The 27,493-nt window shown below is 35.7% G+C and overlaps 1 protein-coding gene and 1 long non-coding RNA gene across 5 annotated transcripts; both read right to left on the bottom strand.

Moving 5' to 3' along the window:
- Positions 1 to 10,646: 10,646 nt before the first annotated feature.
- LOC126764508 (putative nuclease HARBI1) lies at positions 10,647 to 17,146 on the bottom strand. 3 transcript variants are annotated; one of them, XR_007668019.1, is made up of 4 exons: positions 16,764 to 17,146; positions 16,279 to 16,709; positions 15,270 to 16,178; positions 10,647 to 11,766 (listed from the first exon to the last, which is right to left on the bottom strand). XR_007668019.1 is itself a non-coding variant. In XM_050482215.1 (2 exons), exons 1-2 carry the CDS (start codon positions 16,531 to 16,533, stop codon positions 15,930 to 15,932), a joined length of 504 nt encoding a protein of 167 aa, XP_050338172.1. In that variant the 5' UTR covers positions 16,534 to 16,658; the 3' UTR covers positions 15,627 to 15,929. The 3 variants fall into 3 exon arrangements, 1 of the variants encoding a protein (XP_050338172.1); XR_007668020.1 differs by having other exon boundaries at positions 16,101 to 16,178; XM_050482215.1 differs by lacking the exons at positions 10,647 to 11,766; positions 16,764 to 17,146 and having other exon boundaries at positions 15,627 to 16,178; positions 16,279 to 16,658.
- A 1,229-nt stretch (positions 17,147 to 18,375) lies between these two features.
- On the bottom strand, positions 18,376 to 27,431 carry LOC126764522 (uncharacterized). Of its 2 annotated transcripts, XR_007668039.1 has the most exons (3): positions 27,407 to 27,424; positions 25,450 to 25,774; positions 18,376 to 19,161 (listed from the first exon to the last, which is right to left on the bottom strand). It is a non-coding gene; the product is annotated as an uncharacterized LOC126764522 (long non-coding RNA). The 2 variants fall into 2 exon arrangements; XR_007668040.1 differs by lacking the exon at positions 25,450 to 25,774 and having other exon boundaries at positions 27,407 to 27,431.
- Positions 27,432 to 27,493: the final 62 nt, after the last annotated feature.

The following is a 27,493-nucleotide window of genomic DNA, read 5'->3' as shown; positions in this document are numbered from 1 at the left end:
CTATATAATACGAGTATATACATTAGGAAGGGAAACGGTCAAAATTCTAAAATCAAAATTCTGAAGTCAAAATTCCGGAATCAACATTCTGGGTCTACAAAATTCTGGAAATCGGAATTCCGCAATTCCTTTGCTTTTTTTGGCTGCATTTCAAAATTCTGGTTTTTCATAATTCCGGAATTTACGTTTTCCAGAATTAATTCTTGAATTTTTTTCCCCAAAATTTGAGCCAAATCGTTTATCATATACAACATAATAATATAACATAAACAAAACATAACCTCCAAAATGATTCCAAAATTCAAACCTGTTTATCAGAAAGACAAAAAACAACATTATTAACAAATAAAGACCAAATAGATTCATTTCTTTTTTTTTCGTATGGCCATCGAATTGTGTGACAATACGCACGGTACATTTGTTTTTAATTCGTTCAGAACAAGTCCAGTTAAATGTTTTCTTATTTTTTCGTTCCAAATACATAGAAGAAGTAGCCGTCGACGTTTAACATGTCTTTTTCTTTATTAGACTTCACCACAGTTATATTTTCGATCATTTCACAAAAATATTTAGCACGTTTTTATTAATGAAATTGCAGTAACACATTGCTTAGTCAGTACATATATGTATGTATGTATATGTAGGTACATAGTAAACTAAATCATTATGGTAGTACAAAAAAGTAAATGAACAACAACAAACAAAGGAATAACAATAACAAGTACAATCATTGTAAAAAAACTACTTACTAGGCAATAAAACATATGATTACAGAATGGCAAAATTCTGTAATTAATGATTAAAAATGCGTGTTGATAAAAAAAAAGTGCGCACTTTTTTGTTATCAACACGCATTTTTAATCACTAATTACAGAATTTTGCCATTCAGAATTTTGCAATTCAGAATTTCGTTATCCAGAATTTTGAATTCCAGAATATTGACTTCCATAACTTTGATTCCCGGTGTTCCGACTTCCGGAATTATGAATGCAGAATTTCCAAAAAAGCAGAATTTTGACCCCAACCCCATTAGGAACCAATGATGATAGCGGAATAAAACTTTACAAAAATACGGTATTTGAAAAATATGTAAATGACGTATAATGAAATCTCGATTATCACTTTATCATGCGAGAGTATAAAATGTTCGGTGACACCCGAACTTAGCCCTTCCTTACTTGTTTCTTGAAATTTTCGTATACTAAAAGCAGTCTCAGTCACTACTGGTGCAATACAACTTGCAGCCGCTCCTCTTAATTTAGTTTTTAAAATACACATTTTATACGTGTCTGAAACATTTTAAGAAACTACGAGTTACCCAACAACAACGTAAAATTGGCAGCATTTTTTTGCTATTAGATTTTAATTTGAGTTTGTATAATCTATTTCTTAAATCATAGAATTTACTAGTTAACTCTTCATCTTCGTGCTGGCTAATAAATTCGAGCACAGAATCACGAGTTTTTATACTCTCGCAACAATGTTGCTAAGGAGAATATTATAGTTTTGTTCACATAACGGTTGTTTGTAAGTCCTAAAACTAAAAGAGTCAGATATAGGGTTATATATACCAAAGTGATCAGGGTGACGAGTAGAGTCGAAGTCCGGATGTCTGTCTGTCCGTCCGTCCGTCTGTCCGTCCGTCCGTCCGTGCAAGGTGTAACTTGAGTAAAAATTGAGATATCATGATGAAACTTGGTACACGTATTCCTTGGCTCCATAAGAAGGTTAAGTTCGAAGACGGGCAAAATCGGCCCACTGCCACGCCCACAAAATGGCGGAAACCAAAAACCTATAAAGTGTCATAACTAAGCCATAAATAAAGATATTAAAGTGAAATTTGGCACAAAGGATCGCATTAGGGAGGGGCATATTTGCACGTAATTTTATTGGAAAAGTGGGCGTGGCCCCGCCCCCTACTAAGTTTTTTGTATATATATCGGAAACTGCTACAGCTATGTCAACCAAACTCTACAGAGTCATTTTCTTCAGGCATTTCCATATACAGTTACACGCCCACCTCCCATACAAAGGTTATGTTGAAAATCACTCAAAGTGCGTTAACCGACTAACAAAAAACGTCAGAAACACTAAATTTTACAGAAGAAATTGCAGAAGGAAGCTGCACCTAGGCTTTTTTTAAAAATTGAAAATGGGCGTGGCCTCGCCCACTTATGGACCAAAAATCATATCTCAGGAACTACTAGACCGATTTCAATGAAATTCGGTATATAATATTTCCTTAACACCCTGATGACATGTACGAAATATGGGTGAAATCGCACAATTGTGCGGGTCCTTTTTATAGGAATCCTTCTTCGGGTAATTTGTTTCTTATTTTTATTGCAATCAGGATGGTCATATTAGCAACTGTGCGAAGCGGCGTTAAAATCTGTAAACTTTAATTTCTCAGGTCTGAAAGGGTTAGTGATTTTCAACATAACCTTTGTATGGGAGGTGGGCGTGGTTATTATCCGATTTCTTCCATTTTTGAACCGTATATGGAAATGCCTGAAGGAAACGACTCTGTAGACTTTGGTTGACATAGCTATAGCAGTTTCCGAGATATATACAAAAAACTTAGTAGGGGGCGGGGCCACGCCCACTTTTCCAAAAAAAACTACGTACGATTATGCCCCTCCCTTTGTGCCAAATTTCAGTTTAATATCTTTATTTATGGCTTAGTTATGACACTTTATAGGTTTTCGGTTTTCGCCATTTTGTGGGCGTGTCAGTAGGCCGATTTTGCCCATCTTCGAACTTAACCTTCTTATGGAGCCAAGAAATACGTGTACCAAGTTTCATCATGATACCTCGATTTTTACTCAAGTTACAGCTTGCACGGACGGACGGACGGACAGACGGACGGACTGACAGACGGACGGACGGACAGACAGACATCCGGATTTCAACTCTACCCGTCACCCTGATGACTTTGGTATATATAACCCTATATCTGACTCTTTTAGTTTTAGGACTTACAAGCAACCGTTATGTTAACAAAACTATTATACTCTCCTTAGCAACTTTCTTGCGAGAGTACAAAAATATTGAAGACTGCGAAATAAATGAAATATGCTCTCTAGATAGCACAGAGGAACTAATAGAAACAAGTTTGATAAGTTCTCAGATCTGGTTTACGTTAATAACTCTTCAATATTCTCTATTGTCCGATGTGATCCTTTGGTTCTGCCAGAGAACCCTTATCATCTTGCTTTGGAAATTAAATAATATTGAAATCATAGCCAACTTTGTTCATAGTAATACCCAAGACCTTTGTTCTCGGTTCAACTTTGCGAAAGCTGATTTTAAGAAGATTAATTACGAACTTTCTAAAGTAACTTGGCCAGGTTACAGTGGCAATACTGAATTTAGTGCTTCCCATTTTAAAGAAACTATTTTAAATGTATTTGAAAAATATATTCCGCAATGTGTTGTTACTCAAACATGAGTTCTAATTTATGGTTATGTAAATTAAAAAATAGAAAATGTCGTGCTATTAAACTTAAAAAAACCCGGTTTAGATGTTGACAACTCAAAATATTCTAATTTGCGTCGACAATTTACTAAATTTAACAAAATATGCTATAATAATTATAAAATAAAAAATAATATTATACGTAATCCAAAATTGTTCTATGGCTTCGTCAACACCAAACGCAAGATTTCTAAATTTCCGTCCGCGATGAAAGATAAGTCTACTATGTCTAGTGAAAATCACACAATTTCTAATATGTTCGCTAAATTCTTTAGGTCCAAAATCTCCAAAAAATGTTCCGCATCAGTAATTAATGCAACCACCATTTCTGTAGCTGACGTCTTTTTTCAGATAAATATGTCAGAACAATCATTTAATTATGGCCCAGATATGATTCCCTTATGTTTTCTTAAAAAATGTGCCAAGTATATATGTATACCAACCCTTAACAAGGCTATTTAATTAATTTTTCATAATTTGTAGACCCTACTTCATACACAATACAAAACTTTAGGTTGGAGCAAGTATGCAGTTTTGTTGATCTGGGAGTAACTGTGGACACAAACTCAATTTTAATCTTCACGCATCTTCCACGGTTTTTAAATCTAAAGGCGCCCTTAGTTTTGTTAAATGTTGGTCTAAAGAATTTAGAGATCCGCTTACCACAAAAATTCTTTTTACATCTTTGGTGAATCCTATATTAGAGTATGCTTCTGTGGTTTGGAACCCTAGTTACCAAGTCCATTCGGAGAAGTTAGAGTCGGTTCAAAAACAATTTTTACTTTTTGCCTTATGTCATTCGTTTTGGGATTCTACATAGTTTAAATCTTTCCCCTTACACTAACCGTTTAAAACTTATAAATCTCCTTTTCGACGACAGGCCTTCCGGAGCGTGGCTCATCTTCGACCACCTCTACACCAAAACGACAACGTTGAAACCATCGTTGTGCGGTGGAAATGGAAACTGTATCGGGTCCATAAACTGCACAAATTTTATTGGCGGCGTGAGATGCATTTTTGCCTTTATCGTAGTAGTACTGTAAAATATGCCCTATTTTCTCTTTATTTTGCTCCATGTTTGCAACGCTATAACTCACGAACGACGTAAAAGAAACGACAATCAATCAAACAAGTGTTAGCGCATGAAATGAGCTTTCCAAAAAGGTATAGCATGACCCGATGCGACGAATAAAACTAAAACTACGCGCTTTCAGCGCCAACTAGCGAAAATACCGCAAGACTTTTTTGACAACCGATATTTAAAGTGGTGCCAAAATAAACAACAAGTGAAACAAAAAAGTTATACTCTGTAGCAACATGCCGGTAAAGTATAAAAATAGTACAGTCTCCGACTGTCATTTGTGCCGAGTGGTTCTCTTTTTCTCGCAGCGCTTTCTCGCATAGTGTTCGTATACACGTGTTTTCAGTTTACATTATCTTTTACTTCTTTGAAACTCCTACTTGATTTGGATTTTGTGTTAAATTTCTTGATATCTGGTAATTAAAGCTAAAATGCCCTCTGGGCCCCCCATCATTGGGGTTAATCGGATCGCCTTGCTAGCCGAAAACTCCAAAGTTAAAAAGAAAAAAAAGAAAGCTTCAATTTGCAAAAATATGGATCTTTTCCCTGAACTCCCTACAGTGCAAAAGTGCAAAAAAGTAACCCTAAGTTTGTGGTGCTAGAATCCCTTGATACGTATAAAACTCTATCTCAACATTCGTGTTTCGCGGTCCACCGGTCTATCAATATAATTAGCAAAGAAATTCATTCAATCTCCGAACTTCGCGATGGCAATCTACTCTTGCTGGTCAATAGTGTAAGTGTTGCAGAGAAATTTCTAGACTTAAAAGAATTATACGGCATCTGTTCAGTCAAGGCATAATATCACGAGCACTTGAATTACAACAAGGGAACTGTTTACGCACCATTCCTTAACAACGTACCCGAAAATGAAATAGTGAATGAATTGGCAGCCCAAGGCGTGGTGGCCGTATATAAATTTCAAAAGAAAATTAATGAACGAATGCAACCGTCCGGTGTTGTACTTCTTACATTCGATCGTTTTCATATTCCTGAAAAATTAGACATTGCTTGGCGCAACGTGCGAGTGAGACAATACGTTCCTTCACCAATGCGCTGCAAAAATTGTCAAATTCTCGGACATACCACCAAATACTGCAAGCGAGTCCCAGCATGTGAAAACTGCAGTCTACCCCCTCACTCCCCTGAAATATTCAAGCGCACATTTTGCGCCAACTGCTCTTCCGACCACCCGTCTTCGTCCAACAAATGCGAAAAATACATTCAAGCCAAAGAAATATTAAAGATAAAAGTAACAAAAAAATGCACCATGAGGGAAGCCATCAACATTCACAAAAACTCTTCGCCTTTATTTTCGGAATCATCTCCTTCTTTCTCTTCTGTCGTTATACAACCTAAATCAAACACGCAGCACACGCAAAATCATACAATAACTAAGCCATCCAACCTCCAACAATGTCCCAATAATAACCCCAAGCAACAAAAAACACAACCTTCATTTTCTCTGAACTCATCACAATCACCTCAGTCCACCACAATTGTACCCAACAATAACATCATCGCTTCACACTCTCACCCACACACCATCAGTAGCACGACTAACAATGATCCACCACGCCTTATAACTCAAAACAAAGAATCACTTAATAGCTACTCGCAAAACCAATATTCACCACAGTCCAACGATCAGCCACAAAATATTCTCCCACAAGAACTCGATATATCGTCTCTTACTTCGGTATACAATTCTCTCGCTAACTCTTCTCTTGACATAACAAACATTGATGACAATTTTCATATTAACTTCGACAAGTACAAAATGAATTTCCGTAACTCTTCAGACGCCGCAATGGCATCTGACGAAGACTCTTAAATTTACCTCAACAAAAGAAACATTTATATTAACTCTTATATACCTTTATATAACTTTACAACAAAACTCTTACTTTTTCGTTCACAATGACTTCCATAATGCAATTGAATATAAAAGGCAATAATTATGAAGAACTTCAACTTATACTGAAGCAATACAATCCGTCTATTATATGCTTACAGGAAACCCACATACCCTCGAATGTAGCACCTCACCCACCTAAAGCATATACAGGCTATTTCCACAACTTAGCGCAAAACACGACAGGCAAGCAAGGAGTTTGCGTGCTCATTAAAAAAGACATATCTACCCCACAAACAAATTAGCATAGTGTCAAATATCTCTACAGTTGTGCTGGAAATAAACATAGGGTTTAAATTTTCACTGATATCAATGTACATCCCTCCAGACCAAAACTTTAATTCGAAAGATCTGTTCTCAATAATTGATAATATTCCAAGACCTATGTTAGTTTTAGGAGATCTAAATTCCTGGAGTCCACTCGGGGGTTCATCTGTAGCAAACTCAAGAGGTAGCTCGCCTACACATTTTTCAACCCACCAAAGCTTTTCAAACATAGATATTACACTTTGTTCAGCGAGTCTTGTACCTAAATGCAAATGTACAATCTTAAATAACTTACATGGAAGTGATCACTTTCCAATTTTCACGACGGTAAATTCTAGCATATATGTCAAGAAAACAACTAAAAGACCAAGATTTATCATCGAACTAGCCGACTGGTCGATGTTCCAAGAAAGCTGCGTTTCAGAGTCATCCAAAATATCAAATAACGTAAATAAAGAAGCAGCAAATATAAAAAATATTATTAGATCTTCCGCTCATCTGTGCATACCACAAACGAAGACAACTTTTCACAGATCCGCCGTTCCGTGGTGGAACCGAAATCTAGCTATACTTAGAGCCAAGAAACAAGAATTGTGGGCAACATATAATAAGAAAAGAACTGATGCCAACTTTATTAATTACAAGAAAGCCAACGCGGCTTTCAGATACCAAGTAAAGGCAAACACAAGAACTAGGTTAGAAGAATTTACATCTGCAATCAACCCCAATTCTTACCCTAAGCAAATTTGGCGTGACGTTAGGACGCTGACAGGCGATTTACGACAAAGCAAAATCTCTGTGATGCACACAGAAAACGGCATTATCTCCTCTACGGAAGAGATAGCGAAATATTTTTCTTCTACTTGGTCTGAATATTCTAAAGACCAGAACTTTGCAGCAGATTTCATGGCAGAAAAATTAGATTTTGTATCGGAATATAACCCATCTAAAATCTCAGCTTCCGCAAAAATGATTGAAAAGGATATCACAATGACAGAGTTCGATGAAGTTGTTCAATCGGCTAAGGGGAAACCCCCGGTTACGACAGAGTATCCTACCCAATGCTTAAAAATCTACCAATCAGCACAAAAATAGGGTACTTAAACTTTTCAAAACTATTTTTGAAACAGGCGTCTACCCACGGAGCTGGAAAATTGCAGACATCATTCCCATTTTAAAACCTAGCAAGCCCATAGACCAAATTAGCAGTTATCGACCAATTTCATTGTTGTCATGTCTCAGCAAAACGTTAGAAAAGATAGTAGGAAAGCGAATCATGTGGCTCGCTTTAAGAGATAAACAAATCAGTCACAACCAGGTAGCCTTTAAAAAGGGGCAAGGTACATCTGACGCACTTCTCCACTTTGAACATTACTTGTCAACCGCCCTCTCGAATCGAAATCATGCATCAGGTTTAAGCTTAGATTTCGAGAAAGCGTTTGATAGAATCGGTACTCACGTAGTTCTTAGGCAACTCAAAAGTTGGCAAACGGTCAGAAAAATCTACAACATAGTGAAAAGTCTATTAAATCATCGCACGTTTAGGGCCAAAATAAACAACAAGTACTCTGATAGAGTACATCTCCGTAATTCTTTTTATCATTGCTTTCAATGAAATTAGCAAAATAATAATCAAACAGGGACTAGAACATTCTCTTTACGCAGATTATGTCTTGATTTTTTTTATTCAAACTCTGAAAAAATCGAATGTGATGGATGATCTGGTCGAAAAGGTCGGCTGTCTGTCTTTAATTTTGTATACAGAAATTACAATATTACTAGCGTTAAATACCCAAACTTTAGGTATTATTTTTGAAAGTCCAGGAGCATTTTGGGCAACTTGATAACTTTTTTTCGCAAAATCTCAGTTCTTTATTTGAAACGTTAGATTGGTTCATGCTTTTTGGAATTTAAATGTTGCCCGAATAGGTGGTTCAATTTTGGGAAGCATGTTGTCTTCCAAAGTTGTCTTCCAAAGCTGGAATAGTTGCTGGCTTATTTCTGTAGACTTTAGACTTGACGTAGCCCCACAAAAAATAGTCTAAAGGCGTTAAATCGCATGATCTTGGTGGCCAACTTACGGGTCCATTTCTTGAGATGAATTGTTCTCCGAAGTTTTCCCTCAAAATGGCCATAGAATCGCGAGCTGTGTGGCATGTAGCGCCATCTTGTTGAAACCACATGAGTCAACATTTAAATGAAATTATCTTCAAAAAGTAAATGTCATGAACCAATCTAACGTTTCAAATAAAGAACCGATGAGATTTTGCAAATTTTATGCGTTTTTTTTAAAAAAAAGTTATCAAGCTCTTAAAAAATCACCCGATATATAAGAAAAAAGCTTAACGCTAGATTAAACATCATAAAGTACTTAACCTCTAAGCACAGTAAAATACACCCGGATACTCTTATAAATATAACAAAATCCCTGCTATGGTCAGTGATTGACTACGGTCTACCTATTTATGGACAGTGCGCTAAAAGTACAATATCGATTTTATCTGCACCCTATCACAACGCTATTCGTAGGAGTCTTCGTGGCTTTCCCACAACACCAATAAAAAACCTGCTGGCAGAGTCTTGTCTCCCTTTCATTGGCGAACGTTATAAGCAAAGCCTTCTCAGCTTAATAAGAAAACTATACTTCACAAACAACGCGATTCTGCACAAAGACGTAGCAAATTTAGCCAAAAGACAATTTTTACAATCCTTCGCTTACTAAATCAACAAAATTTCCTCAGTGGATGCTCCCTCCATCCGTTTTTATCTCGAAACTTTTAGACTACCCTAAACAATCAACGAGCCCCACAATATATCAAAAAACTTTTTTGGAATTGAAAAGCAACTCAGAGAGAAAAGGGTGGATGTTCTTATTTACGGATGGCTCCAAAACATCTCAATCGACGTCTTTTGCAGAGGTATCTGAGAAAGGGAAAGTTATCAAGACGGGACTGCTTTTCCCGCACAGCTCGGTTTTCGGGGCTGAATTAATCGCCATATACCATGCTATTATGCACTCTACAACAGCTAAGGGAAAATACATAATCTGCTCCGACAGCAAGTCGTCCGTCGCTGCGCTGCAAAACCCACACAATAAAGAGCCTCTTATTGAAGGTTCAAGAGATCTGTTGATACAACATTCTTCAAAAATAAAAATCATGTGGCTACCCGGCCATTGTGGCATCATCGGAAACGAATATGCTGACATCGCAGCTAAAGAAGTCTACCAGACACCCTGTATATACTTCGAGCCTTTGGTAAAAACAGACATCATTCGACAAATAAACAACCACGTTAGGAAACTAACTGGCAAACGTATCAACATGGATACAAAGTTTACAATCGCATCAAGCCAACACTCCCGGTCTCAGGGACGGCAGATCAACTTCGTATTATCACCAGATTACGACTGGGTCACACAAAGTTAACGACCGAATATTTGTTAAAAGGGGAACCGCCTCCTTATTGTGCAGCGTGCAACTGCGCACTGTCCACAAAACATATCCTCGATGAGTGTATAAAATATAATAATTCGCGTGTCAATATATTTGGAAATGAATTGCCCAAAAATATGCTAAAGACCTTAGATATTGAAAACATAAAAAAAAATCTTTAACTTAATTTACCAAAGTAACGTTTTGCACCTGTGTAATCATTTCTTTACTTCGATACTTATTTTTTAATATTATTTAATATTATCTTATTCTAGAGCATTTTATAATAAAATATAAAATATTTTAGTAATAAGTCAGGCCGATAGTCTTAGTTACTAGTTGCCTTGCTAAATGTAATGTAATTATTTATAATTATAGTTCATAAAAATAAATAAATAAACAAAAATAGTAAGTTCCTTTTTTCACTACATTTTACCTTGATATTTATAAGTATACAAGGTGCGTTCTAAAGTAAACAGTACTTAAAAAAAAACAGAACAAATGAGTTTTTCGGCAAAATCAATTATTTTATTCAAAATAGTCTCCTTCTGCTTCAATACAGTTTTTGGCTCGGTATGGCCGCCAGTATGCCGGTGCAAGCCTTTTTGGCCCACATGTGGATCGTCATTTATATCCTTACGACCACTTTGAAAAGGTTGAAACCACTCGTGCCCTCTGCTACGGGATAGGCAATCATCGCCATAAATTTGGTTCATCAATTGAAACGCTTCGGCAAAAGCTTTACCAATTCTAAAACAAAATTTAATGTTGGCTCTTTATTCGAAGCTCATTTTCGCAACGATAACACAAACATACTGAAACTTAAAACGCAATAACTTCACTTCCAATCAATGAAATGTCATGAAATCTCACTGGACAATCGATAACGATAGCAGATTCTAACGCACCAATTGAAATTTAGATGGCGCCACCAGGGGGCGCTAGATTCAAAAAGTCTTGTTTACTTTGGAAAGCACCTTGTATGAAGCTCACTATCCTAACTTACTGTATTCATCATGTTAGTCCTGTGGGAAGGTACATACAATATCCATAATTACTACCGGATGACACAATGCTAATTGAGATATTTTATTGAGCTAATACTGATGTATATTATTGAAGGTATTATTTGTACAGTTCTATTCTTCAAACTTTATTGTTGCTGGATTTATATACTGCAATTTCAAAAAATCGATTAAAATTTATATAGTTTTAGTTCAATTTCCGCCATTTTTCTACCGTAAATAAAAGATGTCTGAATAATAATTTGCACTAAATTTGGTTGAAATTGGCTCTGTAGTTTTTTCTTTTTGTTCTTTACTATAATATCTAGCGTAGTTATAGTTTTCGCTTAATGGCAATTTGTAAGCGTGGCAGTGCTCCGATTTTCCGTATTTGCAATACCACCATTCTCATACGAATCATTTTTATACATAAAATAACGTAGCAATCAGGCAGGTTCTGGAATTCACTTCCGAGTGAATATCAAACAAAATTCGTTTTCAATCCGGCATTTGGTGTTCTGTGTTTCACTTTCACAATTTCAATTCCACACTTTTTCTAAAATGAATTCCGAGTGAATACGCATGTTCTGGAAAACGAATTCACAAGAAAAAATTCGGTTAGCATTCACATCAGTTTCAATTTGCGGATTTGGTGTATAAAAGAAATGTAAGTAATTAAAAATTAAAAATATTGTAGTTTTAACACGTACTTTAACAACTTTTAAAGGGGCAAACACAAGAAGCAATCCTTCTTCAATTTATGGAGAAGCACAGTAATATCGCCCGAGGATTTGTCAAAGGCGACAAAATAAAAGTAGACGCGCAATGGAGAGATTTAGTGAAAGATTTAAATAAAAATGATCCCCCCCAAAAAGATGTATCTGGCTGGAAAAAGGTTAACAAACAAATAAAACTTATCAAAGTAATTTAAATTGTAAATATTTTTACAGGTTTGGATGGACTGGAAGGCCTTTATCAGAAAGAAAGTGGCGCATAATACTTCCGAGGCCAGAGCAACCGGGGGAGGACCGTTCAATAAGCATGTCCTTACTCCGACAGAAGACGCGATTGCCCAATTATGCGGCATATATACAGTGGTAGAAGGCGTGCCTAATACGCAGAGCTTCGGTGTTCCATCAGAGAGAAATGACTCAGCTTCTGACACTCCCGATGATGAAGAACCTCTTCTTTCCACTAGCAATGTCGCCACTGCGGGGCGATCTCGAAGGCGGGAACCCGCTGTAGCTGACTGCATGAAAAACATCAGCGAACAGACAAACGCCATGAAAGCTGTAGTGGATGGGTCGAAAGAAAATTTAGAGGAAACCAAAAACAAAAACACAAATTTATTTACACTTTGCGAGGCCGTTAAAGAACTTACTGTGACCTTAAAAGAAGGAAACATTGAAAATATGCGTCATCATTACCAGATAGAAAAGTTACGGCAAGAAGACAATGAGCTAAAGCTGAAAGAAATTGAAATTGCCGAGCTTAAAGTGTTTGCGGAACAAAATTACTGTAACAAACAGCCGTAGAAAGAATATACGAGTATAGATACATAAACAAGTTTTTGTTAGCTTTGAATTCATTTTATTTTAGTTTTTGATTTTTTGGAATAAATAAACGCTTATTTTAACGCATAAATTTATATGCCTGTACATTTATTGTTTTGATTTATGTTTTTTTAACTTTGTGAGTGAAGGCGATTCGCGATTTCCTCTCTAATGATTGCAGCTTCACTGTCAGGTATGGCATCGTTTACTATTTCAAAACTCGCAAGTTCATTTTCTTCGGGAACAAGATCTGCAACAACTAATTCTTGCACTTTGTAATGTTTGCAAACATTATGCAAAGCGCAGCAAACATTCGTTATTTGCGCCACCTTTTATGGCTGGTATTGAAGACACCGAGCTAAGCACCTAAACCGGCTTTTTAAAACGCCAATCGTTCTCTCTACAACATTGCGTGCCGAAAAATGCCTTTGATTAAATATGTGTGAGGTGTCCCAATTTCGGGATCTCTGAATGGAGTGAACAGAGAACGTATAATATAGAGAAGGTACATGGCGTGCCGATTGTCATCACGTTCCTCTTTTTGGAGGGGTTGAGTTTTCTATTAGTGGATTTCACCACAAAAATATTATTAGCGGATTTCACCAATATTTAACATGAAGGGGTCGAAAATAGCAGAATTGAGCATTTTCATTGTTAAATGAGAAAAGTGATGCTAATTTCAATGTTTACAAATGTACGCTTACAAATTCGCGTGTTTACAATGCGCAAACGACTATGGATATCATTTATAGATATTCTCCATATATGTATTTGATAACAAACTTATCTATGTACATACATACATACATACATATGTATTCGTAATTTGACCTATTGAATGATAAATTCCATTAAATCTGTTGGAATTTATGATAAAGTCATATTTCCATTATTACCTAAATAAATATAGATGCATGTATATTGGGCACTAGAGGTTTTGATAACATTTTGAAGACCAAGCCGACGCACATATTCGCATATGGTTGTAATTATATGTACATATAAACAGATTTTTAAAAACCATACCCATAATGATAAAATTTTTTTTGATAAAATCCCCTTTTGATAAAATCTTAAAAGTCATATGCATATATGTAATTATGTGTGCATGTAAACAGATTTTAAAAAACCGTACGCATAAAGTTCACATATTCACATACTTATGTATGTAATTTTGTGTTCATGTAAACAAATTTGAAACAATCATTCGCATAATGTTTGTACATTTGTCTACACACAACTTTGTATGTAAATATATACAACCATTGTTTCATACAAAAACTCCGTTGTCACGGACAACCAATGAGCTGTGCCGAAAAAAATAAACGAATGGCCGCCGTTTGTCACCGCTTCCTTGCCGCTGTACAGCTCCGCCAACAAACCAGCGTAAATATGTATGTTTGTGCGTGAGCTTGCATACATATCGACGCAGCTGCGAAAAAATATTTCAGAATTACAAAATATTTTTTACATTCCTTGACAAATACAGTCAATCCCGGTTATGTGCCACAGTCAAAGATACCGAATTTTTTGGTTTGTTAAAAATAAAAATGTAATTTGGTACATACGCGACTGCGGATACTTAAACAAGTCGTACTTAAACAATAATTTCTATGTATTTCAAAAAACAAACCGTGAGATGCAGCAAGATATAATATAGGCTGTTAAGAGTGATGAGGGAGGGATTTGATTTTCATTTAAGCGGAGTACTACATAACCGGGATTGACTGTACACAAAAATCAGAAGAATATTGAATATTTTCTTTGAAAAATTTCTAGACTTGAAATTCGACAAATAAACTATGTTGTCTATTTTATTCTAATATTTTTTAATACTTATATTTCCGAGGTTGTCACTTTTTCCTTCCCATACATTTCAGAAATATATTCAATTTATGATTTTTACCTTTTGAAATCGTCGCGAAAATACGCTTGTAGGTAAGGCATGCTCGGGGAGATGTAATGGCGTCTGCTTTTATGAATGAATCGAATATGCTTTTTGAAAGTACGTTTGCGTTCATGAATGAAAATTTTGTTGTTATGTAATTTACTACAAATTTTGACGTCGGCAATTGGCTGCCATTTTTTATTAGTTATCTAATCGTATTCTAAGGTTGAATTCTACTTGGATTCTAATGTTGATTTTTGATTGTTTTGGAGCTATTATTGGATTTCATTTATTAAAAAAATTATTTTTTTTTTCAAATTAAAACAGTTTTATTTCATATTGCCTCTTTTTTCATTGCATTAATATTAATATAGTTGTGTGTAAAACGTCCAACACAAAAGTCTTTAAATTAAATTCTAGTGAATTAATTAAAATTATAAATTCAAAATCAAACACAAAAATATTCATAAAAAAATTAAAATGAGATCACATTCACTGGCGCTTGAATCACATTCGATATTGTCACTTCGCAATTCTTTAAGAGCATCGTGGGTTTCATTCCTTAACTCACGATAATCAAACAGCATGTCCACAATCTGCTCGCTTTCTCTCTTTAACTTTTTTTTATACATTTAAAAATTATATTTACCCGTAACTTTGTAATAATAATAACCGTCTAAAAAAATTTAAAGCACTTTCTTTTCGCACGTATTATTTTTATTTGACACTAGGAATGAACGACTCAGCAGACACTTATTGTATTCGATAACTATCATTTATATCGATAGTGCATTTCGAGTGTTTCTCTAATCATTCTATAATCAAATTCTAATGTTGTTCTCTAAGCTTGAATTCGATTCGAGAAACATTAGAAAACTATATTAGAATTCTAATGTAAAATCTAGCTTTTTCTCTAACGTTAGAGACAGTGTTTGCTGGGCATATATAGCATATACATATGTATATGTACATGCATACGAAATTATATAATATTATCAAAGATAAGGAATGTTTAAAAAGTAGCTTTTATTTGGACATTAACTACAAATATTACCATGAAAATAGCATAATTTAACAATAATGTTATCAATTTTGCATGAATTCACAAAAATTCGCAAAATTGTATTCATACCAATTGATATGATAGCATGTAAAAGTATTAAAATATAAGCCAAAAGACCAACATGCGTCTGTAAAAGCAATGTATATTTCTGAGCATAATTTTCATTCAATGCTCAGCTCTGTTCACTCATTTCTGTTAAAATTTCTCCTGCCGAGCCAAAAGTGGTGAAATCCACTAATGGAAAATTCATGGCTCTTGACAGTTCACACGCTTGTCCGTAGTTGAACCTTCTCTATATTGTACGTTCTCTGGAGTGAACAAATAAGGTTCAAGAGCATACCCAGCATCACCCAAAAGCCAAGAGCCACGTATGCCATTTTCGTAGTAGGATTGAAAATATGAACGAGCACTACTTACACTCCAAATAAGGGCATCATGACTCGAGCCAGGCCGGCGAGCACCAACTGCCTTTATTGCCATATTATAATCACATATCTATAAAAAAAAATAAATATAAGAAAAATATAAGAAATAATTAAATAATAAATATGTACATAGTGCGTACATAGAAATAATTAAGTATGTATGTACTTACAATCATGGCATTGATGCTAAAAAATCCCTTTCTGTTGTAAAATAGGTTGGGGTCCTTATGCGGCTTTGTAATTCGTATGTGGGTACCGTCGATGCAACCAATAACACCGGGAATACCAAATTTTTGATGGAAATGTATTTTTGATTGATTCTGCTCTTCTGTTGTCATAATTAAGTTGATCCACCTTGGGCAAATATATTTTTCCAAAATGTTCAACACACGTTTTATGACTTTTGCAACTGTGCTCCGACCCATTGCTATGCAAACATCCTTTCCCACTGCCTTTTGGAAGCCACCTTCCGCCAAAAACCTCAGTGTGGCTGCCAGTTGCAGTTGCGCAGGAATTGATGAGCCCTTTATACATATGTGGAGCAACAACGTTCAACAATTCAAGAAACGCATCCTTGTTGACGCAATAGTTCGACACGAAACTATTAAATTTTTTATTAACAAAGCACTTTACAAATAGTAAACATAGTACTTACACTTGTTCAGGCACATCCAATGGGTTGCAATGGTCACGTAGTATCCTCCTACTGTAAACTTCTTCTGTATTCCTTTCATTTTCACGTAAAATAACCGACAATATTGCTAATGCACTCATTTTTCTTAAAATATTGTTATTTATTTTGGGTAAATTGACAGCTATCAGCTGTTAAGTTCATTTTTGCGGTGAATCAAAAACGAGTTCTAAAATGAACAAAAAGTTCGGATTTCAGAACACCAAATCCAAATTCACTCGGATTGAGGTTTATTTTCAAATTCACTTTCACTCGGATTCCAGAACCTGCCTGAATATCTCCTTGTACTACTACTGCCTGGGCATCGATTGTCAAATAGTCATATTAGGCGTGCTATATTTCACTGCCATAATAAAATACAATAGCTGTCATGGGAAATGGGAGAGCAGCTCATCTAGCTGACTTTGACAGTTGTCTGGATTGGATAAGTTTTGACGTTTTGCAATTGTCACGACTGGAACGGCCAGATTTAAATTCTGTTGTCGCCGTTCAAGATCGTTTATAATAAATTGAAAACAATGAAAATAAAAGAAAATGCGATATTTAAATGTATTTCATGAAACGTTTTGTAATGTGATGCATAATATTATTAATTTTCAAATAAAAATTAGTGAAAACATTTATTAATTGAAAGCTAACAGGCTTAATTCACTTTATTAAGTATTGAAAGTTCAAAAGTCAGTTGTTTTAATATGCTATATTATTATTAAACTATTTATTAAAAGTCGAATTATAATAATATTTAAACGAAATAAATGTTGGGTTTTTAATTTAAATTCCTAATAATTATTAGTTTGCCCGATTTGGCTACAATAGAAAATGTTATAAGAAACGTTAATTTTCATGCACTCTCACACTGGAGTAAACTGCCAATAGCTGGTCAAATATAACACGACTATTATTACTTGCAATTGTGCCATCTATATGTGATATACGAGTAATGCACTATCACCTATTGGTGAAATTGACATAAATATTTCCAAATCATTTCGCAGATAGTTGGTGCATTTCTTTATTCAATCAAATTTTTCTGAAACTGTAATTATAAGATGGAATATTTCTGATAACATGTAGTAGTTTGATTCGCTCTTCATCGTAGAGATCATATATTATAATACGTAAACTGGTGATTAAGTATATAAAAATTAACAAGTAATTATGGCGCTAAAGAAAATTTGTTATTTTGCGAATGGAATCATATGCTTGCTTATATGGACAACTTTTTTATTTGACGCAATATCTTCATGGCGAAATTTGGCATGCATTATTCTTTACGGCAATAATGCAATCATCGAAGAAATGGTTCAGATCGGATCTCTATTGCATGTACATAGCTGCCAAACACACTAAACGATCGGAATCAAGTTCTTATAAAGAACCTTTTGTATTTGTGAGGGGTATTATAGCTTCGGTGCAACTGAAGTTATGCCTTGTTCGTTTTTTGTTTGTGTTCATTAAAAACGTATTTTTTTTTTCAATACTTTTCTGGCATTACTCACTTATTTTACAGTCCTAACCCCATGCCCTCACAAAAATCACCACCCACAGGATTTGTCCAAAAAGTAATAGGACTGAGTCGATTTAAAAACATTTATTGTACCAATCGTTACAATTCTTTAAAAACTTTTAAAATATGCTCCTTCGGCGTAGATGCAGCGCTACCAGCGCGATTTCCAAACATTGAAGTCGTCACGAAAGGGAGCCGAGGTGAATACTGCTTGGATCCCCTCTGTCATCTCAAAATGCTTGCCTTTCATCGGCCTTTTCAGGCAAGGAAACAAAAAAAGTCCTGGGATACATCTGGCTGTAGAATGCCACGTGTTCAAATTTTCTTGACACACTTCTACTCGCCGCGATTTCTGGTCGTCAGTGAGAACTTTTGGGATCATCTTCGGCACACCTTGCGCTCCGTCACAATGTCATGAGCCAAAGATTTTGATAAATTTAACATTTGGGCAATTAAACGATTACTTAGTTGACGGTCTGAGTTGAGAACTTTGCCCACACGAGTCACATTGTCGGTGTTTGTCGAAGTCGCAGGTCTCCCAGCATGGTCTTCATCAGCGCCCTTTTCCCGGCCCTCCCAAAAAGCCTGGTGCCACCGAATCACACCACTTCTTGCTAAATCAACATCTAGGTAAGCCTACTTGATCATATCAAACGTCTTAGTCACAGATTTACCGAGTTTCACACAGAATTTAATCGCACAGCTCTGCATTTTCGGCTTGTACCACTCACAGGAACACGTCGCGCGAAAATGTTTGTCCTGACTCTCCAGGTGCTCGGAGACAACTGACCAGCCACACGTTCGTTAGCTAGGAACGCCCTTTACCGAATGCGTGCATGCTCCGAAGTACAGTCGCTGCGGAAGAAAATTAGTCTTATTACTTTCCGGACAAACTCTGTATTGTAAGGTTATAGTTACTTGTGAGATCTTACGTATCCTGAGGACATTTCACAAGCTCAAAATGCTCACAAAATACTTGTTTATTTAATGACATACAATCTTTAAAAGCTTTCTTTTATTTGTGTAATTATCTGTCAAAGCTTCACTATTTGGGCTTTGGCTAATAAGAGCCCTATTTTAAGAAAACCTCACAACTGATTTGTCAGAAAAAATTTGTGAGGTGAAAAGCACCTCGCTGTGAACCATCTATTTTACAAAAACACACAGGACAAAGTAAAGAAATGGACAAACAAAGAAAAGTGATTTATTGTGCAAATGTATTAAATTTGGTGCATATATAATAATTTCATTTCTTTTTACGATTTCAAAATGTGAAAGACAATACTTTTGTTTATAATGGATAACGCCTTTGGAAGAATACTTCCTCCGTTCAATTTCAATAAAATAACTGCAAATTTCTTTAAAAATATTGAAATTATGGAGGCAAACAGAACCGATTTTGTATTGTGAGGCTCGTCAACATACTCAAAACCTTACAAGTAACAAAAATCTCACAATAGTGATGGCGGTGATTCTTGTGAGGGCATGAAAATATGCTGTTTATTAATTTTTAGCGATAAAACTCTACCAAGGATCAACCTTTTTCGATAGTATGGTGAATTCAATCGAGGTCATAGATCACAACAATACAAATTTCGTGAAGATCGTTCAAAGTCAGTCGTAGTTCCGAAAATCATTGATGATGTGACATTACAAGATCGTCGTGCGGAAAACCAAAAGTCTCAAACATCGACTGAAACAATTCCATTTTTCAGCAGTAAACCTTCAATTTGATAAGAAATCAACCGTATAATCCTGACGTGGGACCGAATAATGTTTTTTTATTCCCGTAAGTAAAAGATAAATTAAAAGATCAAAAGGCATATTTTGGAGATACTTCAATCAGAGTGGCAAAAGTGCTTTATGAATGCAAAAATATATTGATCTTAATGGAGAATATTTTGAAAAACAATAAATTATTTTTGATAGTTAATATTTGTTTTTATTATCTTTTCCCGAAATATGAAATGCAACGTACGTTTGTAGAATTATTCAAATCTTTGGTTCACACAAAACTTCTTCTTACTGGCGTGGGAACCGTTTACGCGGTTATAGCCGAGTTGACAACAACGCGCCAATCGTTTCTTCTTTCCGCAAGGTGGCGCCAATTGGAGATTCCAAGCGAAGCCAGGTTCACTTCCAACAGAGTGGCCTCTGCTTCCCGCGGCGTGTACTGCGTCGAATACTTTCAGAGCTGGAGTGTTATCGTCCATTCGGACGACATGACCTAGCCAGCGTATCCGCTGTCTTTTAATTCGCTGACCTACGTATGTCAATGTCGTCGTATATCTCATACAGCTCATCGTTCCATGGAATGCGATATTCGCCGTAGCCAACTGACTCTGGACTATATAGCAGGACAAGAGATATCCCGCGTTAGATTTTGAGGCTGACGTTGTTGTTGGTGCTGATGCTGGTTCCTAAATAGACCAAATTATCTACAACTTCGAAGTTATGACTGTCAACAGTGACATCCCCCTGCGGGTACGGGGGGACCCCTCCGGGTTCGAGGGGAAACCGAATATACCCGCGGTAAGGCATGCCTGTCGTAAGAGGCGACTAAGATCCTGGCCACCAGTCCAGGGCTGTATGGAGGCTCAACTGGTCGTAGTTTCGGCTACAAGGTCAATACCAAAGACTTTAACCTGGTACCACGGGGAGCAGTAGCCCCTGGAGTTCGCTCCAGTCTGCTCATTGGGTTTGGCCCTTTGTGGAGATTCGTGGTGGCTGTGGTTAAAACCCAAATCGCGGGAAGAACTGACTTTGTCAGTCGAATGTGGAGTTGCATTGCAACCGGGTGCCGGACCCAAAGTACGGCAGAGGTTTTAGATGGGCCTCGAGCTCTACCAAGGTGGTTAGTGTGTCCTTACCGCACTGCCAATTGGTACTGAAAATCCTTACCCAATTTTCAGGGCGCTGATCGACGCATTGTATTGATCCGTTGTGCTTTTGAGCACCGTGGAGTTAAGCTTTTCATAAGCAGGATCCCACGTAAAACACATTGACAGTTGTCAACAGTGACATGGGTGCTTTGTCGCGAGTGCGACGACTGTTTGTTTGATGACAGGATATATTACATTAACAACCAGACCCATTTGCTTCGCTGCCTTATCCGTTCTGGAGAAAGCAGAACTAACGGTGAGGTTGCCTATGATGTCAATATCATCAGCATACGCCAGCAGCTGTACACTCTTATAGAAGATTGTACCTTCTCGGTTTAGTTCTGCAGCTTGAATTATTTTCACCAGAAGAAGGTTTAAGAAGTCACATGAGAGTCGCCTTGTCTCAAACATCGTTTGATAACGAACGGCCCGGAGAAGCCCTTCCCGATCCTGACGGAGCTTCTAATCTTGCTCAGTTTACACGGCCGTATTATTTTTGCGGGAACACAAAATTCAGACATCGCGCATAAAGACAGCTCCTCTTTGTGCTGTCAAAGGCAGCTTTAAAATCGACAAAGAGGTGGTCAGAGTGATAGGTGAGATAGTTGTCGAGCAATTTCAAAAATATGGTTTTTAGAAAACGCGCTTCAAAATTTTGGTTAAGAACATCAACCCAAACCACTTCGATTTCAAAGCTAATATTTTACACATGTAAGTATGTTTTTAGATAGTTTTGGAACAGTTTAAGTAAAAAAAGAAATCATACATTTTTAACTCACTACTTGCTCACTGATCAGATTTACTACACATAGTATACTGGCGGGAGTTTAGTGGATGCAAATGTATGTACATATAAGTATGTGTATATAGGTCTCATTTTCTAACTCATATTTTGCAAGATAAAGTGAGTTGATCTATTACATATATACAAATATATACATACATACATATATATGTATATATGTATATTAGGGCTGGTCGAATTTTTTTCGCATAAAGCGAAAACTACAGTAAATTCTAAGAAAGTTTTGCCAAGAAACCATGGGTCTAAAATTAATTCCCAGTTCGCGCAGAGCGACTTTAGATTTTGAGGTCATACTTATTAAATTGTACTCAAAAACCTATAGTTTTAAAAATAACAGCATGCCATGCAATTAATGCAATAATAGCATGCTTTTGTAACTTATTTGTTTTTTCACGTGGCTGAGCAAAAAACAACAAAAACAAGAAAAAACGTTAACTTCGGTTGCACCGAAGCTAAATACCCTTCCCAGGTGCATTTCTGTTAGTAACTACATATGTGTTCAGTTTGTATGGAAGCTATATGCTATAGTTAACCGATCTGATCAATTTCTTCGGAGATTACATTGTTGCCCTAGAAAGTAATATATACCAAATTTTGTTAATATATCTTGTCAAATGTGAAAGTTGTCCATACAAGAACTTGATTCCGATCGTTCAGTTTGTATGGCAGCTATATGCTATAGTTAACCGATCTGATCAATTTCTTCGGAGATTACATTGTTGCCCTAGAAAATAATATATAGCAAATTTCGTGAATATATCTTGTCAAATGTTGAAGTTGTCCATACAAGAACTTGATTCCGAACGTTCAGTTTGTATGGCAGCTATATGTTATAGTGGTCCGATATCGGCCGTTCCGACAAATGAGCAGCTTCTTGAAGAGAAAATGACGTTTGCAAAATTTCAAAACGATATCTTAAAAACTGAGGGACTAGTTCGTATATATACAGACAGACAGACGGACATGGCTAAATCGACTCAGCTCGACATACTGATCATTTATTTATCTACTTTATAGGGTCTCCGACGATTCCTTCTGGGTGTTACAAACTTCGTGACAAACTTAATATACCCTGTTCAGGGTATAAAAAGCAATCGTATGGTATTTTTACCGCACAAGTGGTTTGCGTTGAATAAACAATAGTGTGTTCTAAATAATTTTTTTCAAGTTTTAAATAGTTTTCGATTAATTAATTATAATGGAAACGTCTGCAATGTCAGTTGATTCCACCAATTCAGAAATTGACACATGGTGATCCGACTAATCTAAGGGTTTATGATAAAAAGCACGCAATAAATTTTGAATGCTCAGACTACTTTGATCTGGTTGACCTAGATGATGACAGTGTTTTGTCTGAGCCTCCATTCTCAGCAAACATTCCATACGAAAACTTGTTGCAGTTTATTGAGTCTGATGATCTGCCGCTTCCTGACCCAGGAAGCGTTGTGTACAGCTTTTGACAACAGTTTCTCGACGCGCTATTGCAAAGAATAGAGACGATATCATGGCTGTAACTGTAGAAAGTCGTACTACAATACCACGCATGGAATCCAAAAAAGACTTTAAAACCTAAAAAAACTAAAACTAGAAAAGATTCCCAGTCATCAGCGAAAAAACCAATGTCTGTAACTTGCACCACAAAAACATTTAATTTTTTGAAAACTTAATTACAATAATAAAATTTTATTTTAGATCCACCGTATTTTCCACAATTTTTGAATTTTTTAAAAAAATATGAGAATATCTGTATGCTGCATGCATAGAAGCACAAATTTTCGTTATAATCGAAGAAACCAAGCACAATTTTCCGGATTGCTATTTTTGAAAGAATAAGTTTTTGAGTACAATTTAATAAGTATGACCTCAAAATCTAAAGTCGCTCTGCGCGAACTGGGAATTAATTTTAGACCCGTGGTTTTTTGGCAAAACTTTCTTAGAATTTTCTGTAGTTTTCGTTTTTGCTAGCCGCTTTGTTGGTTTTTTCCACCCATACAAACCGACCCGGCCTAATATATGTATATACTTAGTTATTGCCAACCAACTGTTAAATCTATTGCCATTAAGGTTGGCAAGGTTTTTGTGTGAGCATTTATTACCTTGACGTTATCATTTGCGCAACGACGTTAGACAGATAGCAGTTTTGTTTTTAAATTCATCCGGACGGGAACAATTTATGCGGAGAACGGGAAAAGTTGACATTCAACGTTTTTGAACAAATGCATTTGTAGAAAGATAAGATTTCATATTTTATATGGTGTAGGATATATTTCTAATTTGTGCATTGTCCATTCACCAGTTGAATATTTCATAGTTTAGTGAATTTAATTTCAAAATACGTGCCTAGGTATCTTTAAATAAGATATGTGTGATATTAACTCGACCGAAGATTTAAAGGGTTACATAGGCTTACGGGTTCCAAAAAATCGAATTTTATAGAATTTTGTCCTAACTTTTTCGGTTCGCCATGCTAAGTGCGCCGTTTTTAAACGTATTTTTCTCGAAACTATGTTTTCGAAGTCGGGTGGCTAGATTACTCGAAAACTACTCAACCGATCTTCAAGAAATTTTACTTTCGATTGCAGCTATTTGAAAAAAAAAATTCGCGAAATTTTCACTGAAAATTTAATTTATTTGTAAAAATGTCTGCAAAAAATTCAATTTTAAGTTCTTTTTCCTTTTGACCAAGCTCTATGTTAAGCCTTTAACTAAAACACGTATATTTTTTACTACAGATGATTATGTAAGGAGTTATCCTGCCAACGCGGTCGCATCTTTCTTCGGAAGGGTCAGCGGAAATGGTGTCGCACTGGCCAATATTAAGTTAAAGTAGGCAAATATTGCCCCAATTCAACCATTTTTTCTAATACCCGGAAAAAATTCTCTGTGAATTTCAATTATACATATGTATATCTCACACAATGACCGACATTTTTGGTAAAAAGTAAACTATAAGTTCTGGTATCAACATATTCAGAACCTAGGGGTTAGAAAAACTGTTCAATTTGGAAAATTTTAGTCTTAAGATGGCATACTTAAAAGGCACTACTCGTGCAAAGTTATAACTCGTTACATTGAGTAGTCCTATAGTTACTCGGTAGTTTTTTCGTATTTTGGCAATAGATCTCGCTGAAGTCGTATATCTGCAGTGCTACTGTAGGAAAGATGAGATTCTAAGCTTCATTTAACCAAAGCAAAAATTAAATTCACGGAGGTTGAAAAAAAGGTCAAAAATGAGTGAAAATAATGAAGAAATTCGCTATTTTGTGAAATTTTTGTATGAAAAAAAGAAGAATGCTTCGTAAGCCACCAATGAAATTTGTGAAATTTACGGACACTATGCTGTATCAGTTCGTGTAGCACAACAATGGTTTGCTCGCTTCCGTTCTGGAAATATCGCGATTAAATTCTGTATGAAACTCGATAAACAGAGACGTTTTATATGACAAACAGGCTTACCTAGATGTTGCTTTAACAAGAAGTAGAGTGACTCATGTGCGCAAAGTTTTCAACTCAGACCGTCGTTCGTTTAATTGCCTCCTTGATATTGTGACGGAACACATGCGCAAGGTGTGCGCGAAGATGGTCCCAAATTTGATCACTGACGACCAGAAGTTGCGGCAAGTAGAAGTGTGCCAAGAAAATTTAAACATGTGCAAAAGTGACGCCCAATTTTTGAATGAGGAAATCACAGGTGACGAGTCATGGATTTTTGAGTATGATCCCGAGACAAAGAGCCATTCTTCTAAGCATTTTGAGACGATAGAGGGGATCCCGAAGGAGCCTATTTTGAAATATTTAAAGAATTGTAACAATTGCTTCAATAATTTTTTTAAATTGACTCAGTCCTATTACTTTCCTGTTTGTCTGTCCGTACTGGTAAAAAGAAATAGTCTTCGTAATCACTTAAACCCATTTGATCTTCCTAGCTCCAAGTAAATCAAAAATTTATTGACAATTTAATGTTTTTTAAATAATTTGTTGCAGATTCATAAGTTATTCTTTTAGGAGTGAGGAATAATTTTGTTTTTTACTAAATGAGTTGGAAGTAAGTTACCCCAAACTCTTCATTTCCGTGCTGCCATTATCCATTATTCATTTATGTTTAACAACCACTGCTTTTTAACAGTTGAAACTTTTGATACTCTAGGTAACCCTACTGACACAGAGTTGAAACCCTTAATACCAAAAAATTGAAGTTTGACAACATTTCAACCGATTTTGCTTTTTGATGGATTAAATTGAAAACCATAAGACCGAATTTCAAAACTTCAACAAAATTGCAGTTGAGTTGAAAACCATAATAGGGACCATAACGAAAGTATGCTAGGGAATACGGTGCGATACAATTTTAATAAAATAAGTTCCTTGTTTATTATTCCACTATTCCGAAAGTTACTGTACGTGTTACGTTTTCACTATATGCCATTCATTTGAAGATTAAGCAACAAGCTAGCTGTGTGAACGTGTCAAAAGTGGTTGGCATAATTTACAAGTGGTGATTTTGGCTTGTAAGAGGTAGAGGTTCTAAATTCTTAAAAAACGTTACAATCAGCCATATGCATTCAAAACCAAGGAAAGACGATTTTACATTTTAGAAATGCTGTCTGAACGATCTGTGATCAAAAGCGCATGCTGTATTGTTAGCTTCTAAACACAGGAGAAAAATTCACCCGAAATTTGCAACTGTTCACGAGGCAATAATTTATAGTCATGATAACGCTTCTTTTATGTTTGGCTTTTTGCCCCATCCAGCCTTAAATTGTCAGAATGATTGGAAAATGTTATCGCAATTTTGCAAAAAAGAAAAGAAAGACGAACCAATAGTTTATAAGACTGGGATAATTCGGAGACATATGTCCTCATGGTTGTAATATTTAATCGAAACTATGAAAATCCCTTTTTACATTCATACACTCGTGCCCACGCAAACTTTACCACTACATATATATTCTAAATTTTTCAGACATTTTCGTTCTTTCGGGCTTTTCTTAAATTTTGTTTTTTTTATGTTTTTAGTGAGCATAAGTAAACTGAATTATATTATCTCGTTATAATTATAGTTTCTAATTTATTACGTTTAGTGAGTAAAATACAAATCAGCTTTTCAGTGTTTATACAAAAGCGGCCGATTTTATAGTTTTTGAAGTGATGCACCGACTAAACTTCGTGTTCCAGTTAAAAAAAAATAAAATAAAATATTAATTTCAATTATAGTGTTAATGAAATTAAATTAAAAAAATAAAAAAATATCATTTTTTCATCGCATGTCAGTCTCTTACATTTCGAGCTCACTATCGTTCAATTGATTTATCAATGAATGTGTATTTTTTTGTTTTTAATTTTTAATATTTTTGATTAATAACATGCCATTAACTTATTTCTAAATAAAAAATTTCTCTGACGCAAAAAGTACCTCTATAAAGTGTTGTCAAATATGCACAATACATAAAAGTTTTGAGCGATAAGGTTAGCGTGGCACGAGTGTATATATTTGAGTATC

Source organism: Bactrocera neohumeralis, unplaced genomic scaffold (assembly GCF_024586455.1).
Source record: "Bactrocera neohumeralis isolate Rockhampton unplaced genomic scaffold, APGP_CSIRO_Bneo_wtdbg2-racon-allhic-juicebox.fasta_v2 cluster09, whole genome shotgun sequence".
Taxonomy (NCBI): domain Eukaryota; kingdom Metazoa; phylum Arthropoda; class Insecta; order Diptera; family Tephritidae; genus Bactrocera; species Bactrocera neohumeralis.
The sequence above is the reverse complement of the archived record's forward strand: the minus strand, read 5'-3'. Positions and strand labels throughout refer to the sequence as shown.

What these genes read in the sequence shown, in the direction of transcription:
- LOC126764508 (XM_050482215.1), bottom strand. Translation starts at nt 16,533, where the DNA reads ATGGGTCGGAGCACAGTTGCAAAAGTCATAAAACGTGTGTTGAACATT. An exon ending in TTAGCATCAATGCCATGATT is followed by an intron (nt 16,179 to 16,278) that starts GTAAGTACATAC and finishes TTTTTTTTATAG; the next exon opens with ATATGTGATTATAATATGGC.